Source organism: Egretta garzetta, unplaced genomic scaffold (assembly GCF_000687185.1).
Source record: "Egretta garzetta isolate BGI_Z169 unplaced genomic scaffold, ASM68718v1 scaffold329, whole genome shotgun sequence".
Taxonomy (NCBI): domain Eukaryota; kingdom Metazoa; phylum Chordata; class Aves; order Pelecaniformes; family Ardeidae; genus Egretta; species Egretta garzetta.
In genome coordinates this window covers 5,270,453-5,294,093 of record NW_009269999.1, presented here as the reverse complement: position 1 = coordinate 5,294,093, position 23,641 = coordinate 5,270,453, and the positions used below count along the sequence as shown (strand labels likewise).

Here is a 23,641-nt window from a genome sequence, read left to right as displayed (position 1 = left end):
AAGTAACTAAAGAAGGAAATAAGGAGTTCTGGTAAGATTTGCTTGCATTTGACAGTTTAATTTGATCTTGTGATTTTTATAGAGTGCTAAGTGAAGCTTCCCGTTGCCAGGAGCAAGTAAACATTGTTTACTTATAATACTTAACATAACAGTGCTGAAATACAGGATGAAACACACAAGAATTGGTGCTGTGGTGTGAAATGGGTGTTATCCTGGGCTAAAGTGTTAGCTGAGGATTTTTTTGGCTATCAGGCAATGCCACACTGAGACAACTGAGCTAGCAGGGGTACCGGAAGTGGTATTTGTTGTCCTACTGTTTTGGGGTTAGTCGATGTTTCTTGTTAATGGTATCTTAGTTGAAGTGAAGCACTGGGCTAGCTTGACTGTTTCTGTGCTGCATGGTACTGTCTCTTTAGTAATGCTCCACAACATCTCTGTGCTTCAGCTAAGTCTTATGTACACTAATTCAAAGTTAATTTAAAGCATGTACATTAATCTCAGTATCTCCATTCCTCATATATAGTTAGTAGTCATTTCTTTGAAGGAAAGGCACGTATGCTGAACTGGCAGCAAGCTGGCTGAATTGGTAAGTTTTAAATTGAAGTTGTAGTAGCATCAGAAGTTAAAGTCAATTTCACATTCAACTGGAGAGATATAATAGGCCTGAAGAGGTTATGTTTGTCTAAGTTTTGTACACTTTCACATGGAATTCTTGCATCAGAGGAGATCCCACACAGAAAAAGATAGACTACCTCACAAAATGTGGTTTTAACTTTCAGGTGTGATGTGCGGAAAATTTCTGAAATACTTTGCGGTTCTTAGCCAGCTAGGTTTGCAAGAAACTGCTCATTTTACGTGGTTCTAATCAGATTGGCATGAAAGTTATTTATTTATTTATTAACAACATGGAATTAATGGGCTATTAGTGAACTATATGTTCAAGATCAATATCAGCCGTGGAACAGATAAATGACAATGCTCTACACTTACAAAACATCAAGAAATGCCTACAATTTTCTTATAGAGCCTTCTGGAACTAATCACAGGAAGTTGAGATCTTGCAGGTGCAACTTCCCACTTTTTCTCTTTTCAGCATGTGAGCAGTGGTTAACATTTTGAATTTTCAGAATTCACATTTTTAGGAATGACTTTAAACTTAACAAGAGTGTGCTGTTTCTTTGTAACTGTTCAGATTTGAATTTGGTTCACTCCTTGTCATTGAAAGCTTTAGAAGCTAAAACTAATTTGTGTTTTTCATGTGGAAGCACAGCATTATCCTAGAAGGCCCTATAGAATTAAGTTCTATTTGGCGCTACCCTGCAGGAAGTAGTTTGATAAATAGTATCTTGGCCCATTTTTTTGAGGAGGCATTTCTTTGATTGTCATTAGTTAGGGGACTTCAAAACAGAAGAAAGTAAATTTGTGAGCACTGGAAATTTATTTTTTATGTATATATGGTAGAATTTCATACTTGAAGACCATTTGAACAATAACATTTCATGAAAAAATTATTGACTACCATCTAGTGAAAGCATCAGTATCCTAGTTTTCACTGCTGAGAGGCGAAATAAATGTTCATTTGTGAAAGCACTGGTCTTCCCAGAACCCCTCTACTCATGTTCAATAGCTAAGAATTGAGGAGAAAGTGCCATTTTCCTAGTGACTCTTGATTTATTTTTGTACTCTTTCAGTATTGTACCCTGTTACAGCATGGAAGTCTATTCTCTCTGTGAAGCACCTTTCTGATAATAGAATGTATTTAGTATAGCACCTAACTCTCCTTAGGGTAAACTGTCCTTTGCAATCTAAGCTCTTGCAATTCGGTTTCTGCTTTTCAGTAGACATTGTCCCGTGGGTGCTAGGATGATCCTCTCAGTTCACTGCATTCTGGCCACAGGTTCTTTGTAATATAGAACGTCTCTGACTTGTGTGCGGTATGTGCCTTATTTTTTAAATAGTAGTGTTGCTCAGAAAACGAAAGTACAAAACAATGTAAACTTGTTTACATATTTTCTGTTATTATTCTTCAACAAATAAATAAAAAACAATGTGCGACAGACAGATGTTAACCTTGGATAAGTTGAATTTGGTTTTAGAGGAGTACACTTCTTTATTCCAATAGCATAATAAAATAATCAAAATACACATCTCATTATCATCAGTGTTTTTATTATGAAGACTTATTTGCCTGTTTAATACAACTAACATGCTGTGTCAGACACACTTGCCCATGTCAATTGGCACATTGGAGGCAGGGGAGCAGTATTACTTCAGTTCCTTTGTGTTGATTCTTCCAAAAGGCAATGCTTCCTGGATTATTTTCATCTTCCCACCTTCTCTTGTACTGCGATCATGAAAAAGTACTTTGCAGCCAGAAACCACTAACAACTACTGCAGGTCCAAAAAAACCCCCCCACCCCAAATACTATTCAAACTAGTAGGTGAAAAGCCAGAAATGCCATTGTGTTATTTGATTAGACAAAATTATCTGCAAAAATTCATTCATAGACTTTCAAAAACCTTCAGTAATATTTGATGACAGCGAGGTTATTGCTTTCATCACAAGCTTTTTGCTTTGAAATTTTTTATTTATGTGCAATGATCTTCCTCGCTACATCTTTCACTGTTTCATCTGATCTACAAAATTATCTCTGTAGATTAGTATGATGTATGATTGGTTGTAGAAACATCTAATAACTGGAATTCTATGCTGCTGTCTTTTTTAAAAGCTAGAAAACCAGTAGTGAGTAATTATCAAAGAAACTGTTTTCTATACAAAGGAGAACAGTAACTTGAGCCAGAGATTCCCAATGATGTGTTTTGGACATGTTTCTGCAAAGGTCTGCTCAACAGCACAAAGTGGATATTTCAAGCACTGACAGTAAATGCAGTAGGAATGAAAGTTACTTTCTGTTGTGCAGAAATCAATATAATGAAAAGTGATTGAATATTACAAATAATTTGCTAATAATATGCCTTTCATTATTCTGAGATGCTTGTTTCTTATGAAGAATCTCAGAATTCTGAGAAGAAAAAATGAAAACTGTAGAAGTCAGGAATTTATGTTCATTTCGGACATTAGGAATGGACTGGGTGTGCATGTAATTGTAATATTTGGGTTTTTTCACATATATTCTATGTATGTAATGGGGGGAAAGTTTTATCTTTATTTCCCTGAATTTCTTCACATGGAGACGGGGGCAATGTAACTAAAACAGATGTATGAAAAGAGGAAATATTGTCTGAAAACATGCTCAGTAAGCAGGACACTGGAAGACACTGCCGCCTCCTAGTACATGTTAAATGACTCTTAGGATGAATGGGAATCCTAAATGTAACTGAAATTATCCTCCATTAATTTCTTCCATTTTCTTCATTTAAAGTTCCATTCCAATGCTGAGACAGAGAATGGGGAAAAGGATTTATTGTCAAATACATTATCTGATTGTTTATTATAGCTATTTCTTTTTTTTTAAAAGTCTAAAATGTACATGATGCATTGTAATTTCAGCTCTGCTTGCTTGGAATGCACGTGGATTATTGATATTAGTTAGCTCTATATTAATAAATAACAGTGTCCTAGAGGGAGTGCTTGTAGTGAGTTAAGAAAAAAAAGCTCATCAAAGTATTCTGTTACTCTGACAGATTTTTATACTGGTGCCTAGATTTCAAAATAAAGCAAATAAATTACCTTGCAGAAATGTGATCTTAGTACGATTATTGAAAAAATAAAACAGAAATCAAAACAAGCACACACACCCCGCCAACATTATAAAAATTCCATATCTAACTTGAATATCTAGTAACTGTTTAATCTTATATCTAACCAAACAGCCATTGCTCCTTTATCCATCTGAATTATTTTGATTCATACCTTGACTTGCAGATGAATTGAGATTCAGAGTTTTACTGAGGTGCTGGAGAACAAAAAAAAATTAAGATATTTTCAGACATTGAAGGATGCTAATTTTAAGTTGAGATTTGGTACTGCAGGTGAAATATGGAAGCTTTTATAGCAGCTGCTTTTATCTGATGATTCCAAGGAGATTTAATATTCCTAAAGCAAGCTTCAGAAGATTATAATACTAAGCTTTGAGCCATGTCTACACTGTACAGTATAGCACTGAACAGAACTATTTGAGCTAGCCATTGAACTGAAAGTAACATTAAGTGTCTTAATAAGCTGCTGCATAGATTAGCTAGACATTTCGGAGTTCTTAGCCTGAGTTCATCGTAGTACTAATGCAGCTGTGTTGCTTGCTGCCAAATGAGGATATCTGTGCACACTGCAAGGTGTACTGTGTGTGCATCCCTGACTTAGGACCAAGTAAAACATTGAACTCTGTGCTGTGTAGAAATGCCAGCTTGCCATGCTGAAGAGGGATCTCCATCAATAGCTGTTATACGGGACATTCTCACAGGTTTTTCTGCTTTTGATGAGCATTTGAAGTGGTGCCACATAGGTTTGTATTGACAAATAGATACGTTAGCAGTGGCTTGACCAAGAATATTTAGTCAGTATTTCATACTGTGTTGTAAACATGTGACTTCTTTTTTCCTGGACCTTTTGACAAACGAAATAAATTATTAATGTTTGAAAAATGCTTGTGAAGTAGCATGCTCTACCTTTTACATATGTCTAACAGCTAATGACTTAATTTAAAACTTTCAGTTACAGAGTATGGCACAAAGGATAATAAAATTATTCATGATGCTGTGTTTGTAGATAGTGCTAGGTATCTTCTCTAGAAATATTAGGTCAGAAATGTAGTAATTGTCCACCTTCAGACCTGTATTACCTGGCAAGTAACTTAATTCTATAATAACAGTTTAGAATGAAAACCACAATCTTACTGCTGCGTGTAATTAACTTTGTATATACCACTAAAGAAATCGGGGTTAGATGAAGGGGAACTATGATTTTTATTTATTTAGTTAGTTTGTTATCTGTTACTCTTTCTACATTGCAGTATTAGTGTTATCCATAAGATTCATGTGATTACCTCTGACGTCCAGTCTGCACTCTATTTCAGCTTCACCACACTCATTAACAGCTTTACAGGTATAACAGCCACCGTCAAATGGAGTGGGTTTCCGGATCTCCAGGGTCAACACGCCCTGTTTACTGAACATGCGGTATTTGGCATCCCCAGAGAGATCCATTTTGTTTTTGTACCAGAATATCTTTGGCTGAAGAACACAAAAGAAGAATTTTAAAATACAAGGTAGAAAATGGAAGAGCTACAGCTAATCTTACAGCTTTAATTTAGCCAGCAAAGATTTATGCATTATGAGGGCTATATATTACACAGCAGTGGTATTGATTTTAGAAGGAACCTCTCCTCATTCAGTACAAACTCATAAAACTAATAATTCAGATGTTCAGTATTTTCTTTACCTCTCAAATAGCATGTAAAGAGTGTAGGTCTGTACCCTATTTTACTGCAATTTAAAAAAAATCCCTAGATTCATTTCTTCAGGAGTTATTTAATTGTAATTCTTAAAATATATTTGAATGCTTCAAGTATCTTACAGGCTGGGAAAGGATTTTCCAAACCATTTAGCATATCTTTAGCAACCTCAGGAATTCCAAAATAAAGTTCCTGTTGGCTTCAGCTGATTTAATAGAGTGGTTGGATCCGTACCAATTCAAGCCATTGTGTTTTGTTTCCAGTACCTGAAAATGTGCCTTTGATTTTTATAAATGACATTTTGAAAATGAAAAATCTGATATAAAGCCAACTGCTTTTGTTTATTTCAAGCTCATTAGTACATATAATGAAGAAATAGGCTTTAAAGGGTAAAAGACCAAGCATTCATCGGTTTTTACTGTCAGAATTAACACCTGTTTCTACACCCATGAAAAATAAAACTACTGTTTTACAGAGTGCGTTCAAATCTATTGAATCACTTCTGTCTTTTTCATGTGCTATGCAGTTCAGTGCATCCCAGTTGCCATGCTTAATTTTCTTTAAAGATATCAGCTGTGTTTTTACCTGCCTCAAAATTTTTTGCGTATTTTTTATAGCCTATTTATCTTTCTGGACATATGTCTCTTATGTCAACACTGCTACCAGCGCATGAATGTTGGCTCTGCTTGAAGTGGTAACTTTTTCATGCCATACAGATCATACCTGAGGTATACTTGATAATCTATAGTTATTCAGAATTGGAAAGCTCCATCAACATAAGCTGCTATCTGTGAAAAAGACCTGTTGCAGAGTCCTGCAGTGGGTACAGAAAGTTTTTGTTGAGGTTAATTTGGGCCATGCAGGTACAGAAATGTATCTGGAAAAGCTGCTTTAAGACTGTTAGGTGTATTGAAGGATGAGGCCTATTGGTATCCTTCAGGCTAATGTGGAAGGGAGAGGTAGCATGCGCACATTCAAAAAAAGCCTGTGACTACTGTATTTAATGGCTGTAAAATCCAAGGTTTTGCTTAGAATCTTCTTAAAACGATGGAAACTGAATGAACACAGATGCACAAAAAGGTCAGATAGCCAAGAGGGAATATCATTACTAACGCTGTTATTTCATGATGAATCTAAGCTGAGGCAGCTACTGGAGGATGGATTTTGCCTGCAGTTGCTGGTATTTCTTCTATAATGTTCTTGTTCTTTTGCAGCTATTTGCGTGCTTATGCTTCCTTTTTATATTTGAGTTTTGTTTGGAGCTCCTTCATCCAACGAACTGCAGCAAATGATTGCATTGAACTACCTTTTCTTTTTTTGAGTTAATTTGAACTTTGAGCAATCATCTTACATGTTTTGCTGTGTAGCTACCAAACTTTGTGCAGTCATGAGGAAGGGAGAGGAGATGGAAATATGCAGCCAGAAGGAGAAAGGAAAAGGGTCCTGTGTTTTTTGTGATTATGCTAATTTAAATTTATGACAAGATTTTGTCATAATATGGTAAATTCCTTCACTGCAGACAAAAAGCCTATTTCCTTTTTTTGAGAAACCTAAATTTAGCTCCTAGCTGATACAGTTTTTACTGTTTGTTCCTGACTTTAACAAAAAAGTACATCTTTTTGTACTCTTTGAAGAGTCTTCAACAAGTATATTTAGACTGAGAAAATATTCCTGTGAGATTTAAAAAAAAAAAAAAAAGCCCCCAAACTTCGCACATGACATCAGGTCTTATTCTTGTCAATTTTGCATAACAACTCGGACTCAAAAAGTTATGCGGATGTATTTACATAACAGAAGAACTGGTGTTCCTGTGTATCATGTAGGTTAATGGAACAGTATATTACATTAGCTGTTGTTTTCTTGAAAGACTGAAGAGACCAAAACATACATTGTGAGAAGATACTTTTGTTGTTTACCTTCTTCAGTGAGTAGATTTTATGTACATGTGGTACACTTTCAATGGCATGGTGTTACCATAAACAGTGACTGTCCTTTCCTCTGTCTCCTTTATTGTATTGCCCCACTGGTCCTGTGCACAACCACATAAACGCTGGCACCATGCATTGTGGTTAAGCATCAGTTATGAGTGAGGTGGAAGATAATTGGGAGACCTTTACTTTTTCTTCAATATAGTCATGTTACCCTCCAGTCACTCTGAACTGGCACAAATTCTAAGGCAGCATCTTGGTTTGTTGCAATAGTATCAATGACAGTTGATGTAATCTGTACCTTGGGAATTCCTCTTACAGCACAGCTGAGTGTCGTATTGTATCCTGCAATCACAGAACGGTCTACTAAAGGGTGAGTGAATTTAGGAGGTTCAGAGAAGTCATGTTGTTTGTAACTAGGTGGCTTATAAGTGGTGCCTGCAATTCAGAGAAACAGAACAGTAAGAACTGTGTTTTCAATTCTGTTGAATTGTGTACAATCTGTCATTTAATTTGCCTGTATGATGTAGAGAAACTTCAAAGCTATGGCATTTATGATATAACATACCTTTAAAGTCACTTCACTCTAAAACACATCTCATGCTTAATGCTTTAGTTACAGGTATAGGTCCCAGCAATGATGGGGTTTCAGCTTCTGTTAAAAACCTGAAAGTCTTATGTCTGCAGGGGAAGTCTTCACCACGGACATCTTAAGCTTTTAGCCCCAGAATATAAATATAACCCTCCCTTTTGTGTTATTTATAGTTTAGGAAGATTGTGTGATTAAATATTTTTGAACAGATGTTTGTGTTAGTACAGGGGATCTGCCTAGATAAGGGCTCTTAATGCTAGAATACTTTAAAAGTACTAGTTACTAAGTAATGACAATATCTCTAGTAGTGCATCTGGTAATACTGTAGTTTCCATTTACCAATGTATTACTTCTGGTACTTAGTGGCTTTTGTGATCTCTGTTTTGAAGAAAATGTTACCTGTTTTTTGGATATAGGCAGGATTTTTGGTGGTGGCAGCAGTTTCACTCAATCCACACAAATTTTCACTGAAGATTCGAAAAAAATACTCATTTCCCATAATCAGGTCTGAGACTACACAGTTTGTGCGACGATAGTGATCAAAAACAGTATACCATTCCTGTAACAAGACTATACTGTTTAGAAAGATGCTGTGAGAGATCAGACATGGTGCTAGTTTTGGTATGGAGAGATCCTTCTTGCTAAGAGGAAAAGACAGGTAGACAGGTATTTAACACTAGCCTGAAAATTGGATATTACGTTGCTTCCCATGAAGATCAGCTGATCTATTTTCTTAATTTTGTTTTATGGCTGGTGTGATAGATGTATGAATACTTGCATTTGAATAATTTACATTTTAGCCCTACTCATGTCTGAGGAACCTGATACAGGATGTATCTTTGGAACATGACTACTTGATGGGGACTTCCACGAGAGAGACTTTTTTCTAGTTTGGCTGGCATACATACCTCTCCTAGCATACACCCTAGTATGCCCAGCACCTGAGTTCAAGTCTAATTCTTCCTTCCTCCCCTTCAGCTTTCCCCTGCATTTATGGAAAATATAATTCCAAATAAAAATTATGATTCCACCTTCTGGGTAGACCTATCTGTCCAGTCACCACCAGAGATGGGACAGGCTAGGTCTCTCTCTTTACATATTCTACTGGGCATTGTATACAGTTCTATACTTAATCTTTTGGTTCTTTTTAGATTCTATTCTTCAGTGTTTAACTGCCTCTGATATGCCACAGGACACCGTGGACATACAACTGAGAGTCATCAATTCAGCTTTTTCCTCAAGTCTCTGTTCCTAGAGCAGGTAGTAGTTTAAACTCCATACAAAGTCACTGGCTCAGTGCAATTTCTTACCATTGTCTTTTTGTCAGCTTTCTGGACTGTGTAGCCCAAGATCTGTGCATTGCCATCATCTTGTGGAGGTGTCCACTCCAGGGCTGCATTAAATCCCCAAACATCTACAAGCTTTATATGCTGAGGAGGACCGGGCTTGTCTGTAGAGGAGACGTGAAAAAAACCCCTTAGCTTTTGGTTCAAGATCCAAGAGCTTTGTCATTTCCTTCCATGCAGGGGAAAAAATAGAACTTGATAGCAATCTATAATTGTTCCATAGCAATACATTTCATTTACATGAAGTTGAAAGTGTAAACAGGAAAGTTGGGAAATTTTCAAATGCCCTCTTAATACTCTTCTGAGAGGCCTGAAACCTACTGAGAAATAGACAACAACTGTAGAATTAGTAACATATGAACTAGACAAACTTCCTTGAAATGGAGTAGGAAGTTTGTGTTGTTTGGATCGGTGTGATTAACTCTTTTACTACAGTTTTATTACTTGCTTTGTTACGTCAGTGCAATTTCTCAGCCATTCAGCTACACTAAGAGTAATATAAACAACAAAGGCAACTGGGTATATACTCCTCTCAGTTGACGAAGGCCAGCCATTTGGGAATATACCTGACACTTTTTCCTGTTGCCTCAGTGCTTGTTTGCTTGCCCACTAGTGACATTTCTCTGTAATAACTAGAAAAAGAACAAACTGCCAAAGAGGTACAGAAGTCTATGTCCATTTTAAGATATCTGGAAATATATAGAAGAATATATATTATAAAATTATAATAATTTTCTTTTTTCCTTCTTTTTAAGTATCATTCGTATTTATACTGGTGTTTAGTCAAATGCTCTAACATTTAAATTAGATTTATTATGTAATATTCCTGTCTGTTTTAACTTGAAGTTGCTACTTCCCCTTTTTGATATGTTAGGTTGCTCACAGTTACAGGGCCCATTGTGAAGATGATCATTAGGCCTGGGTAGATGGTCTTGTGATGAAATGAAGGATAGTTTGGGCTCATTCTAGATAGCTGAATGGAAACTGTCTCCCCTTTTTGTAGCTAAGCTGGAAAAATGAAGACAATAGTAAGAATCTGATGGATATAGGTTTAAGATGAGCAAAGCACAAAGGAATGTAATTATAGATTGCTTGTAATTTAATTCCTTAAAGAAGGATATCCACACTAGTAATAAACCAGCCTTTGACTGTTATTAGGGGACTTGTGACTTTCTGTGTCAAAACATAAAATGCTAATTCTCTTTTCACTGGCATACTTTGGAATCAAAGACTGCTTTATAATTAGCTGTAACCTTTTTTGTCCTCCTTCAAATTGCTAAACACTGGAGCCAACTAGAACACTGCATGAAGTTCATTAAGGAATATGGAACAAATTGCTCTCGTTCCATTTATCACCCTCTTCCTTCCTCTAACATTTCAGTGAAAAAACTGCCATCTTCTGTGTTTCTCCACAGCTACCAACTTCAGGTAAAGCCTTCTTTCTTTTTCTTCCCTGTTTCTGAAGTAGGGAATGTTAATGTGTTGTCAAGTGAACAACATTGCTTATGAAGGTGTGGCAATGTATTTCTTGTTATCTTGAATCACAACTTAAAAGAAAAAATCTAGATATATTTCTAGATGTGTATCTTCATTATACAGAAATCAATTAATGTATTCTGATTCAAAGAGAAGAATTTTGGATCCTACATATGAATACACATGTGGGTATGAAAACTGCAACAGTCTCAGCAGGCAAAGCTCTACAAGCCCTAAATAAGTGTACTGTAATCTAATAGTAGACAGATGGTGTGATGTTTAGCAATTTGTTAATTATTTTCAAGTCTACCTACTGTTATAACCCTCTACAGTATCTGCCTAGTGTTACATATATTTTTCCCGTGTGCTTACCTACAGGAATATCTACAGAACAGTTGGGTTTTGTTTTAAAGGGATACTTGCATGATGCTTTGTCAAAAACCATGGAGATCTTGGTGATGGTAGTTGGTTTAAATACTACAAGAAGATATTAATAAATGGAAGAAAAATACAGTCTTAGGTGCAATGCATAGATAGATTTTGAAGCCTGTGCCTTATTGCTCCTAGTTACTTAAAAGCAGGTATGTGGGAATCTCCCTTCAAAACTAAAAAAAAATGGGATGACAGGTCATTTGCTAGTTCAGTGATCTGTTGGAAGAGTTACGCTTTGGGAATGTGTGTGTGTATGATGAGACATTCATATGTATGTGTTTATGTACATAGATACAGATATGATTTTTGGGGAGACCAGTTTCAGAGTATGACTTTATTAAGAACAGAAAAGCCCTTTAAGCCTTAACCTGCTATTAGATTAATGTGATAACTCAATGATGTATTAAATAACAATTTATTACATGTACCCATGGTAGTATAGACTGAATAAAGAAAAAGAGTGTACTGAAAGCCTCAGTACTTTGTAAAGCTTTATAAAGGGCAATCTTACAAAAGACAGAGATTGATAAATTTGCTAAATGGATTTTTATGTTCTTGATCTTTGTGGTTTGATGGGATAATGCAATCTGCAGAAATATCTATTCAAAATTCCTTTGTAGAATTGTAGAATATTCCTTTCTCAGTACTAATTGCTACATCTCTAGCTGGTAATTTGAACAGCGGATGAGAAAAGTTGACTCTAGTGATGCATCTGTAGCAAATTATTTTCTTCTGTAGGACACTGTTAGAGCGGGGATTTACATTCTGGGGAGATAGTCTGCTACTCTCAGCACAAGATCATCTGAAGATTTTTGCATATTACTGAGTTTTATAGAATGGGAAAAAGAGATGAAGTGTGAATTATCTTTCAAAAAGAAATTATAATATATTTTGGTGTGTAGGGTGCACTATTCCTCTTTATCCAAGTCCCTTGGGATTACTTTGGTTTAGCTGCCATTTACCTGTTTTGCTATCGCAGAACTGCAGCCATCCTCTTGAGCAGAAGCAGCTGGTGGTATTAAGACATACTTGCTCCAATTTGTTACACCTTTCTTGTTTGCTGCTGGCATCACTGCATACCCATTCTCCCAACATTATTTTATAAAATTTTAAGCAGAATACAGTCAGCATTATACCTTTAATTCCAAAGCATTAAGAGTTATGTTTAAATACTTTTGTGCCAAAATACATATTCTAAAAATGTGTTGATACATTGGAGGAAATTTGGGATGACAGTGTGAAAGTGTGAGGGAAGAGAAATAAAAAATTATCAAGAATGTTACATAGCGCTGTAATGAGGAGAAATAGAAAAGCTCTGGCTGAACATTAATGAAATCTGAGTAGGCAAGGTCTCAGAATATATCTCACAAAATCCCAAGGGAAGTTACTGAAACTTTGGCAGTGCGTTCTTTTAAAATGACACTAGAAAAAAAAGACAATAAATTGTATAATAGAGAATAAGCCTCCACCAAGCGCCAAGCTAACTAGACACTAACAGAGTAAGGCATTAAACGTGAATTTTCCATTTCACAGGGCCGTGTCTTGCTGTCATTTCTAATTCTCTGAACAGCAGAGGTATATTAGTGCAATGATTTTATCTTCACTGTCCTCATCTGCTGAAGAAACCCAATAAGAATATATCCATTCCAAGATTTGTATTTCCGTGTTTGAGGACAATATGGCTATTTCCAAGAACACCAGAACTCTCAAATTCTATAATTATCAAAGTGGTAGAAGGAAGGGTGATAAAGATGATCAAAGATAGGGAATGGTGTCTTTTTGAAAATAAACAAAAAAGGCTAAAATTTGAGAGAGTTAACTGAAGAGAGTGTCACTGAAGGCTATAAAATTATGTGTAGCATAGAAAAGATGAATAAATGATTGTTTGGTTTTTTCTGATACAAAACAGTGTGGACATCAAATGAGGTTATCAGGGGAGAAATGCAAAACAAACCAAATAGGTAGTTGTATGTGCCCTTAAGCTGAAATTCCTTACAAAATGATATTTCGATTCTGAAACTAGACCTGGATTAAAAAACTGAATGGATAAAATCATGCAAGAAAAAAATCCCTCAAGAACTATGGAACATACAGAGAATCCCTCTCCCTCCAAAAGTCTCTAGGAAACAGATAATTTCAAGCTGGGAAAATATACTAGGAAAATGAAGTAACATGCTAGCCCTGCTCTGAGCTTTGTCCTAGTCATCTGCTATCAACCATTGTCAGAGGAGGGATTCTGAGGCAGTTGGATCTTCGGATTGCCTGAGTATGACCACTGTTTTGTTTTGTATGATATGCTTAATTTTGATGTAGTCAGGTTCTTACCTATGATTTGCATTGTTATTGCAACTTTGTCAGTCATGTTTTCTATCTGAAGAGTGACTTCATACACTCCTGAGTGATGAAGCTCTGCCTTTCTGATAAAAAGGATTGTGTCTGTGTTGCTGTTCCGGATTCCCACATCTTTGGGGTCCAGAGTTTGACCATCTTTCATCCAAATGATCTTGGGTCTTGGTTTACCCTGAAAAAAAAAAAAAAAGGATTTTTTTTAAGCTATAATAGATTTTAATTTTTTGTTTTTTAGTGACCTATAAGGCTAGAAAGCCTAATTTAATATGCAGAGTTGAGATAGTAAACTCTAAATACTTCCCAATTTCTATTTTCTTGCAGACAAATATTTGCTCCCATCTGTGTGGTTTAGTGGCATTATGCCCTGAGAATGTAATTTATTTACAGTTAGAGAAGAGACTGAAACTATATTGAGAACAAATCTGGAAAAAAATACACTTGTGCTGGTCTGGTATTCTTTCCCAGGCATTTGTGAAGCCACCAGTTGATCTGGCTCACTCTGATTATTGTTAAGTACAGAAGTCTTCAATATCTGAGGAGTTTATTAGCTTCCTCCCCTTCTCCTCCCTTTCCTAAAGCTTTCCATTCTCTATCCCCAGGCATTTTTAAGATGCAATTTTTGAAAAATTGCTATAATCTTGAAGTCTTGGAATGTGAAACTTACTGGAGTATTATTTCTGCATTGCAAAAATTATTTTGGTGACTGTAAACCTAAGCAGTCAGTGTTGCTACACCCATGGAAGATGTCGCTGTGGAATCAGTACGATATCTGTGGTTTATATCACTGTCACTCAGCCATTTCCAGGAAAACTGGTAGATAGCATTTAGCTCTTCAAAAGTTGAGTTGTTTGAGTACAACTTCCATAGTACAGCTCCAAAACAGGAATCCCAAGAAAACAGAAAAGGGCCATACCATATTTATTAACTGTATTTATAGTCAATCCAGTAGAAAATAACTCTGTGGGTTTTTTAAGTTTCTGCCAGACTCTGCCATGGTGAAACTGTGCAGCCCAGGGCTAGATGAACAACAGGAGTAGCTCAAATGGGTGGGGAAGAAAAGTGGCACCATCCAAGCCAGCAGTCAGGTCTGCTTCGGCTGCTTTGGAACTGAAGTCTAGGGCACTGAAATTAGGACACATACTGTCCTCCGCCTCTAGTAAGCAGCAGAGAAAGCACCTCTAGAAGGCTCCTCAATTCACTGGGTGTCTGGAACATACTCTGGAAGACTCTACCTTTTTCCTTAGGCCACAGAGAGAGATCAGGGTATTCAGACTCTTGGTTTAGGTGCCTAAAGGTAGGCAGAATAAAAATAAATCTTGGTGCTTTGCTGCACCTTTGTTTCAGGTTTGTTTGGTATTTGCTCAGAAAGTCTGCGCAGCATCATTTTATTTTCTGTGGTATTAGAAAAAAAATTACTCTTTTATAAGAATCAGGCCAAGATCCATCCAAAATTACATTTAAAGGACTTCTAAAGCACCTAGAAATTGCTATTCTTTAACAGAGCATAGAATCGTTAAGGTTGGAAAAGACCTTTAAGATCATCAAGTCCAACCATTAACCTAACCCTGCCATCCCACCACTAAACCATTTTAAAATTACATGAGAATTCGGCTTGAAAATTTTGGCTAGGGGAATGCTTTCAAAATAAAAACAATCTATTTAAAATGGCATAAATATATGGAAATTTTATTTACATTTCTAATTTTTCAAGACAAATACTTGGCTAGGTTTTTGGACTGATTTTAAGATTTAATAGTTCTTGATGGTTTAAGGATCTGGCCCTAAATATCTTTGCAAAAATGGGTATGAGAAACCATCGCATTATCTGTATCATAAGATAATATAAGACTAAATCAAGCTTTGCTACTGCTGGTGTTCTAGTGTGGTTGATCAGATATGTTCTCGCAAGTACCTCCTTTTTTGAGGTGCTATGAGTGCCAGTGAAAGATTGCAAGTTTTCAAAGTGTTGGTTTTCATATAATCTTATATTTATAGACTGTGAAAAGCATAAACAGATAGAAAGCATGTTCCTAATACATGCCTCAAAGGATTGGATTTCTGCAATGTGTAATAGGTAATCTGAGAGAGAACAGTGAGTGACAGAGTGGGTAAATAGAGCACCACAGAAACTTCAGTGAGTTTACTGCCAGAGAAGAATAAATTTTAATGCTTTTAGATGTTTATATTCACACATATATGATGGGCAAGAAGACTGCTCAGGAATACTGTGAATTTTATCTGCTAAGAGCATGTAATATTCCTTCAATCATGTGCCTGTGTAATTAATTTTGAAACAACAATGTGTTGGTTCACTTCCTTTCAGCAGAATGTCCCACCTGCTTAATGCATTCAACAGAAAAAGGGTTAGTAATAATGTTGTACTTGTTCTTTTCTGTACATTTTAATCTAAAGATTTGAATAGGTTTGCCCAGGATACCTTGACAAAGTATTTAATAGAAATGCAGTGCTAAATGACACAGTAGTGACCACACAGGTTACTGGCACAGTTGCATAGAAACTGTTAATAGTAGAAGACACTGACTTACACTTCAGTTAGTCTTTTTTTCGATAGAAATGGTCAGTGATTTTTCAAAATGTACAGTGAAATGTTCTCTTTCCTTTTTTTTGAAAGATCTTGTTTTGCATACTCTAAATAGCTTTTGCAGTGTTAAGAATTCTAGCTATAGCTGCAATTCAACACTATTACAGATTGAATTCACTGAAAAAGTACATCTTGAATTAAAATCCTCTGGTTTTGTTCTCAGGTTAAAATTTGGTGTTGTTGATGGTTAGACTTTAGCATTTTTTCGTTAGCCTTACCTTTTAGGAGACAAGAGTTTCTGCCAACACATGATTTGTGTTGGTGATGTCTGTCAGTCAGCTGCTCAAATAACTTTTGAATCAGTTGGTTCATTTCAGCTAAATTTGACAGTGCACTAGAAATCTCTAAGATTAACTTAGTACAGTTTTGTGAAAACTGATGACAGGGTGAAATACCAAAACCTCAGTTAGTGTCCCCACTGAGGAAAAGTCAGGGAACGCTTGGTCTTTATCCATTTTATTTGGCAACAGCTGAATGATCAGGCAGGATAAGTGAAGCTCTGGATTAGTCGTTACATGTACTTGCTCTGGCCTGGGGAACTGAGGACATGTTGGCTAGGACTACCTAGGGGAGTTGGGCAAAGAACTGGCAAATCTCTGGGAATATTGCAGTGAGGCTTCTCTAAGAAAAAGAGGTGGATTACTATGCTGGGAAGGTGGTGATATAGAGGACATAAGACGCAAATCTATAAACGCCAAACTTTATCAGTTTCTCTGCTTAAGGGACAGCTTGTCAATTTTGTGCAAATTTTCTTCAACTCTGTCATCAAAGCAGCAAAAATATCTCTGCGGGTTTTTTTTTTTAAGGCTTGCATAACTCAGAAATATCGGATGTAAAATCTTGAATTTTGCATGTGGCTAGACCTCAGTGAAGGGGCCATTTTAGCAATTTTGGAGATAAGAAACATAAAAGAAAAAAAAATAAGCATGTGATTATGTTGAAGTAGTGCAAACGTGCAATTCAAGGCAGTTACTCCATGTATTGGATTGCAGCTGTTTACTGATTAGATATATCTTTGTGAAAAAGCAACTTCTCATGTAACCCAGTAACCGCAGGGCAAAAGACATGTATATTTTATTTTCCGTAGATTTTGCTCTTATATAGAATTTTTTTCCACCTGCTAGTACTGCCCAAACAAAAGAATATGGGTAACGTGCATATCTGTCTCCCTTGCTTAAAAAATGCTTTGCATATCTCCAGCATCTTTTACATAAGAATTTCAAAACTCTTCACTAATAACAATGATTACATTTTCATAAATATCAACCCTGGACAGCAAAGAAATTTTAGTTTCTTCAAATCATAAAGGAGGACTAGATTAAATGATATATGTATTATTACTGAGGATATCTCTGTCAGAGCTGGAATCTGCAATTTACAGTTTCTTTTCCTATGTTTCACTCTAGAAAACCTTTTCCTTTCACACACTAATTCTTGCACTGTATTGATATTATGGCCTTGCATCTGAAAAAATGCATGTGGTGTTTTACAAACAGTCATTATAGTTGCTTGTACAGCTGTAGAAAATGCAAAGATGGGGTAACTGTTTAGGTCAGTCTGTGTGTACGTTTTAGGAGTTTTGTGCACGCCATAGTGGCATGTGCAGTGATGTGCATGCATTCTTGATAATCCTTGGCATGCTGTGTTTTTTACATGTTGAGCTCATGTACAGTAATGGTCAAGCTGGTTTTTGTATACACACAGGCTCTATATAGGGCCAATTGTGATACTCTGCTTATGTGCAAACTCTAATTTCTGTAGTCAGCCTTTCAGAAATGAACATACACACTTTTGGCAAAGAAGTTGCCCCATAACATCATGTACCTTGGCTCCAGAAGAGTAGTTGGTTGAATTCTTACACTTTTGTGTACTTCTCTTTAAGATGCATGCTATGGTCAATAAGCAAGAATGGGCTTGCACTTATTTAGAGCACTTAGTTTTTCTTCTTCCCCAAAAGGAGGGATATGGAAGAAACTGTGACTGTAAAAAAAATTGTGACTGAAAAAAGAGGTTTGTGGGGTTTTTTCTTTTTTTTTTTTTTTCCCCTCCCATTTCTTTAATGTTTAAGAGGGTTTTTTAAATCGTCAGCCTTACTTTATGTAATACTGCTTAAGCAGTGAAGCAATGGGAACTTGTATAGGGGAAACTACTTTAGGTAAGTGATGACAAATAACCATGACAAAATAGAAACCTATACATACCTGAAAAGGGATGACTATATTGATTGTCTCACCCACTTTCTTCACCAGAGTCTGTCTGAGATGGCGTGGCAACCAGATTTTGGGACGCTCTGCAGTTAAGCATTAGTACATTAAATACAAAGCTTTTGATAATTTGGCATGTTACTTACAGCAAAAGTAAGACAAAACACCAAAGAGAAGAGGCTTGGATACTTGTAAGCATAAGAAAATTGTGCAAACTGTTTATACAGTTACGGAGTCATTAATTCTCTAAATACTTTCAAACGTATTTGACTGCTGGATATCAATTTAGTAGAAAATCTGTTATATGTTTACAACTGAGCAGGTTTCAATGGCAGCAGGATTTGTGAAACTGTATAGCATCTGAAATGCCTGATTTTGGCGACTTCTGTTGGATGCGAGCCTTCTATGTGGACTTTGTTTCTTTGCTTTATCGGTTCAGTAGAAGGGACGGGACAAAGGGTGTATCGGAGTACAATAGTGATTATAGACTATGATTAATCTATTGCTGTATTGATACTGCAGCTCCTCGTAAATTGCCATTTGGACATATTTATGGACTTACTCAGAAAGTTGAGCAATCAATGGATTTCCTTTACCTTTCTACAGTCATTCAGTTATAGCTCATTCTTTGAGATGGAAGGAGTGGAGTCTCCTGTAGCAGCTTACTTTTTGCTAACAAAAAGAGGGCCTTAGTCCATGTTTTTTCACCCGGTCCCTGCTTTCCTCTACCTCACTGGAAAGCTTTCTGGGTTCTCCATGTGCTCCTTATTCTTTTCCTTGTCACTTACAGAAAGCATTTCTTAACATACAGTTGGAGTATCTGTCTTCATGTCCATTTGGTTTTGAGATGTGTTACAACTTCGTTTCATTTACAGTGGGTAATTTTACTGTCAGTGACGCTCTGGCAGATACTTTGTGTGAGTCAAGGTTGAGGAATCTGCTATTGACAGCTCTTGATATCTTTTGGACTCCAGTCAAATGAATTATAATCTACTGCTGTTGGGTGATACACAGGGTGTTAATTAATAAGCTAGGACAATCAAGTACAGCTAACTGCTTTTATTTAAATAGATCTCTTGCCATAGCCAACACGGTCATTTTGCAGTAATATAACAGCCTTTCCAACAGAGAGCTAAATATTAAAAAATATATCTCTTAAATCCTGATAGTGCCATTACAAGAGGCGAAATGTCCATATTTTGAAACTAAGAAGTAGGATTTTGTTTTAAGAGCTATGCTTTAGAAATAGAAGACCTGTACAGTATAGTAATGTTCTCAGAATCAGAAGATACTGGGTGCCTAGTCAAAGTGAAAGAACTGCTTGGGTGTTATTCTCAGAAGGCGGCACAGGCTTGTCAGTCACAGAGTTTTTCTGCATACGTACATGATTACAATTTTGACCAGAGGAAAGAGATGAATAAGATCTATTCAGTCTAGGTACTCACGCAGGATCTCTTGAACAGTAACAGGCTCTTTGATTATTGCTGCTCCACTCTCACCAGCCAAGTTTATAGCCTTTATACGGAAATGAAGTTTGTCCCCTGTGACCAGGTCTTTAATCAGTGCAGATGTGCGCTCAGTTAGGCCAGGAAGAGCTGGAATCCATTCTGTAGCTGCAAGTATAGGATTTGCATATTGTAACAATATATTATTTTTCCAAACTGATGCCTTGTCTACAATTGAAAGTAAAGTTGTGTTAAGGTAAAATGAATTTAACATGCAATACCACACTTAAAAGGGAATAAATTAAGCTGGAAAAAGAACTCTGGATCTAGAAGATGTATTTACACATGGAGTTAAGGAATGCATATGCTTTGTTTATTCGAAATAGATAAGGAAAAGGGAATCATCTTTGGGTAGTTCCTTTGTCATTCTGTTTTATAGAGCTTAGAGCTCTAGGGCTTCTTTACATTTACTTTCATTAGCAAGGCGGGGGGGGAGAGAATTTTGGAGGTATTTTCAGCAAGAAAGTGAAACCTTAATTTAATTATTTTATTTATTTTTTTTTTTTTTAATAAGTGTGTCTTCTGTGGGTGTCCAAACAAATTGGTGAGAGCCACATATGCTGAAAACAATAATAGAGCACATAACTGTTGGAGTTTATTATTAACTTCTCAATTGACACTGTAGAAGAGAATCCTTAGGGCTTCCTTAGTTATTCTAATGACACAGAAGTATGACTGATAAAATCATTCTTCTATGACAATCACATAGAGATTCTGGTAATTCTGTGATGATAACTCATTAAAGAGTATAAATTATTTCTGGATAAATTATGCCCTGTAAAAACCCTAGTTTATGTTATATGGCAATTGAGCTAAGTGTCAGAGAAAATTTCATAATTGAAGTGATTATGAATTTGTTATTTGATTTTTATGGCATAACATTTATGTGGTAGCATCACAGTGAATTGAGTGTTGTAGATATGGTGCCGTTGTACTCCTTATTATCAGACCACAAGTATTAAGTGAGATAAGGTAACAGTTACTTGAAAGTTTGCTGATGGTGTTACAGTCATGTTGTAATACTGGTTTTAAGGAATACGCAATTTGTGAATGCTAAAAAAGTATAGTAGTGATTATAGAATAGCACTGCTATTTTTGTAGTACTTTCTGTAAGTTTATGATGATTGTGAAGATGATGTTATGGTTGATGTGACTTTCATGGTTTTACAGTCATGTTGTGGTAAGTCTGGTGATGGTCGGCAAGGATGTCAGTCGTAGATTAGAGTTCAAATTTAATGGTATTGAATATGGTTAATTCATTGGGATATTGCAGTGAAGCTATAGCAGTTGTAGTATTTTGATAGTGTTCAGTTGCTGCTGCCTAGTACTCATGCTTACTTACAACCATCTTTGCAGTATTCCACAATATAACCGTCTAACCCCCCGGCTCCGATCCGCTCAGGCGGTCTCCACTTCAAGGCAACAGTGCTGTCAGAAACATCTTCCACTGTAAAGTGGGTTGGTTCACTTGGAGGAGCTATAAGGAGATATGTAGAAGTTAAGTTCTGTGAAACAGCAATATAACTGTGAGAATTCAAGGGCTATAGAAGGAGTGATTAGCAGCTGAATTATATACCACTATCTGTTTCAATAAAATATATTTAGCTGAAGCTCAGTTGTAAAATGTAACACATAATACTTCATTTAATAGAAGTGCAGCATAAGATTCCTGTAATAGGGAGGGGAGCAAGAGGTTAAGATAGTAGTTCCTATTGACATACGTTCCCTTATGAGTAAAAGCCAATGAAAAAAGAAGAGTTGTAGAAGGGAGTCAAATTGTCAGCAGAAGTCTTCAGAAAAGTTTAGAAATGAAAATGCATACAATTTGTGTGCTGTACTTACACCCTGGTTGTAATTAGGCAAAGTTCGCATAGAGGACCAGGTTCATCAGTGGCTAAATTTGACTTTCCTCATTTTCCTCTAACAGTGGAGAAAACAACCAAAAGTTATGACTGCATGTTTACAGAAACACTAGTTCTGATTTGCGCATTTGGAATAGAGACATGTCGGAGAGAAATATTTTGGGGCTGAAAAATTTTCACTTTGTTGGATATAGCTATTTCATATCTTTTCAGAACAAGCTCTTTTTAAATCCATAGTTTAGGAAGACTGCTAGCTAAATTCAGTCGTCTTAAGCATGACTGTTGTCTACTAATTAAAAAACAATCAAGAGAAGCCCTTACTAGAAAATCCTAAATATGCACAAATGCTACTGTGGAATCCTTGATTCCAAAAAGCAAACAGAAATAACTTTTTCAAAATAAAATTTACCGTGCTGGAACATAAAATTTAGTATGCATGGCATAAAAGCAATCATGTTAAAGAAATGTATGTTTGGCATAGTTTCTATGTATGTATTATAAACTGAACATCTTTTGAATATACATAACAGATTTCACATATTAGAAATATTTAATATGTAAAATACAATTTTATAAATTGTGCAAATGATTGAAATTGATCTTCGTTCTCAAAGTTACTGTAAAAAGAAAAAAAAATTAAAACATATAATCCAGTTTCCTTTCTGTAGCTGTGTCAAAATTTTTCATATTCAAAGGGCAGCAAGGACTGTGAACTGCACACAGGAGGCAAAGGCAGTTGGGAGCATACACAATCACACAGTACACGATCAAAACCCCAAACCTCTTCTCTGAAGCATTAAGTGCGAACTTTATCCTTAATCAAGTAAAACTCTGTCTATCCCATGAAAACTTTGGACCTTTTTTTTCAGTAGCTCCGCTTGATGGTTTTCGTTTGCCCTCTTTTGTTGCAGACCAGCCGTTGCTTGTTTGAAATCTAGAATTAAGAGACCCTTCTTGCAGTTCATCCTTTGCTCCTGACCCCTTCACTGCATCATCTGCTTTTACATTATCTCCTTCAGCAGGCGGTTCACCTTCGATGATATTTGTAGATTTAGCAACTCTAGTCATTGTAATCTCCAGCTATTAGTATTTTTGTGGGTCTTCTTTCTGAAGCTCTTAGCAGGCAGGCTTCCTGAGGACTCCTTTAGTTTGCTCCTTCTGAGGGACTGCAGGAGACACTGTACTGCTGTGTTGGGAAGGATTATTTATAGAAAAGAATTCCTCAAATATTTTCTTAATCAGCTATCCTTTTAGCTGTGGAGAGGACCAGGATTAAGGGAGTACTGGGTGGGATACTGTGATATTTGCACCCATAAGGGAATGAGAGAAGCTGAGAGGGACAGGGAAATTTCTGTCAATTAGCTCTCCTCCTTTCCAGATCCAGCTTGACTCTCACACTTCTAATTATAACAACTAAAAATTCATCAGCGATTTCATGAAACCAGAACCTCTGTGCTTCTCAGGAAGGGGAATGGGAGAGAAGAAGAAGATTACAAAGGAAAAGGTTAATTAAATATAGAATATAGAGATGGTTGGTAGCCTCTTTCCTAACACATTCTTTTTAGGTATAAGGGCAGTTGAAGAGAAGATGTGAAAGTTGTCCTGTCTTGATTTTGTACTAGAAATAATGCAGAGTGTGGTAAAACTCACCAATTGGCATGAAGGGTTGTGAGGCAGGGCTTGGCCGGGACATGCCAATAGAATTCACGGCATAAATCCGCATCTCGTAAACTACTCCTTCAATCATTCGCTTGGCTTCATAGGTTAGCTCTTTTAAAAGGTCAAAGTTCAGTCTCATCCATCGATAGCTCTTTTTCTTCTTTCTCTCTAAAATATAGCCTGGAAAGGATAGCTCTTATGATGTGAAAGAACTTAAAGTTATTATCTCACATGCAGGAAAACAGAAAAATCACCTTGCCCCTTGCCCCCTGCCC

At 36.3% G+C, this 23,641-nt stretch overlaps 1 protein-coding gene across 1 annotated transcript in view; it reads right to left on the bottom strand.

The window, feature by feature from the left end:
• Nucleotides 1-4,959: 4,959 nt before the first annotated feature.
• MYBPC3 (myosin binding protein C3) overlaps nt 4,960-23,641 on the bottom strand; it is a 62,481-nt gene continuing 43,799 nt past the window's right edge. The window contains exons 25-33 of the mRNA XM_035902949.1: nt 23,358-23,546; nt 21,188-21,322; nt 19,786-19,953; nt 18,338-18,426; nt 13,511-13,706; nt 9,242-9,381; nt 8,331-8,490; nt 7,641-7,777; nt 4,960-5,190 (exon numbers count right to left, since the gene is read on the bottom strand). Coding sequence (XP_035758842.1) covers nt 4,960-5,190; nt 7,641-7,777; nt 8,331-8,490; nt 9,242-9,381; nt 13,511-13,706; nt 18,338-18,426; nt 19,786-19,953; nt 21,188-21,322; nt 23,358-23,546 — 1,445 coding nt within the window. The remainder of the gene's footprint in view (nt 5,191-7,640; nt 7,778-8,330; nt 8,491-9,241; nt 9,382-13,510; nt 13,707-18,337; nt 18,427-19,785; nt 19,954-21,187; nt 21,323-23,357; nt 23,547-23,641) is intronic.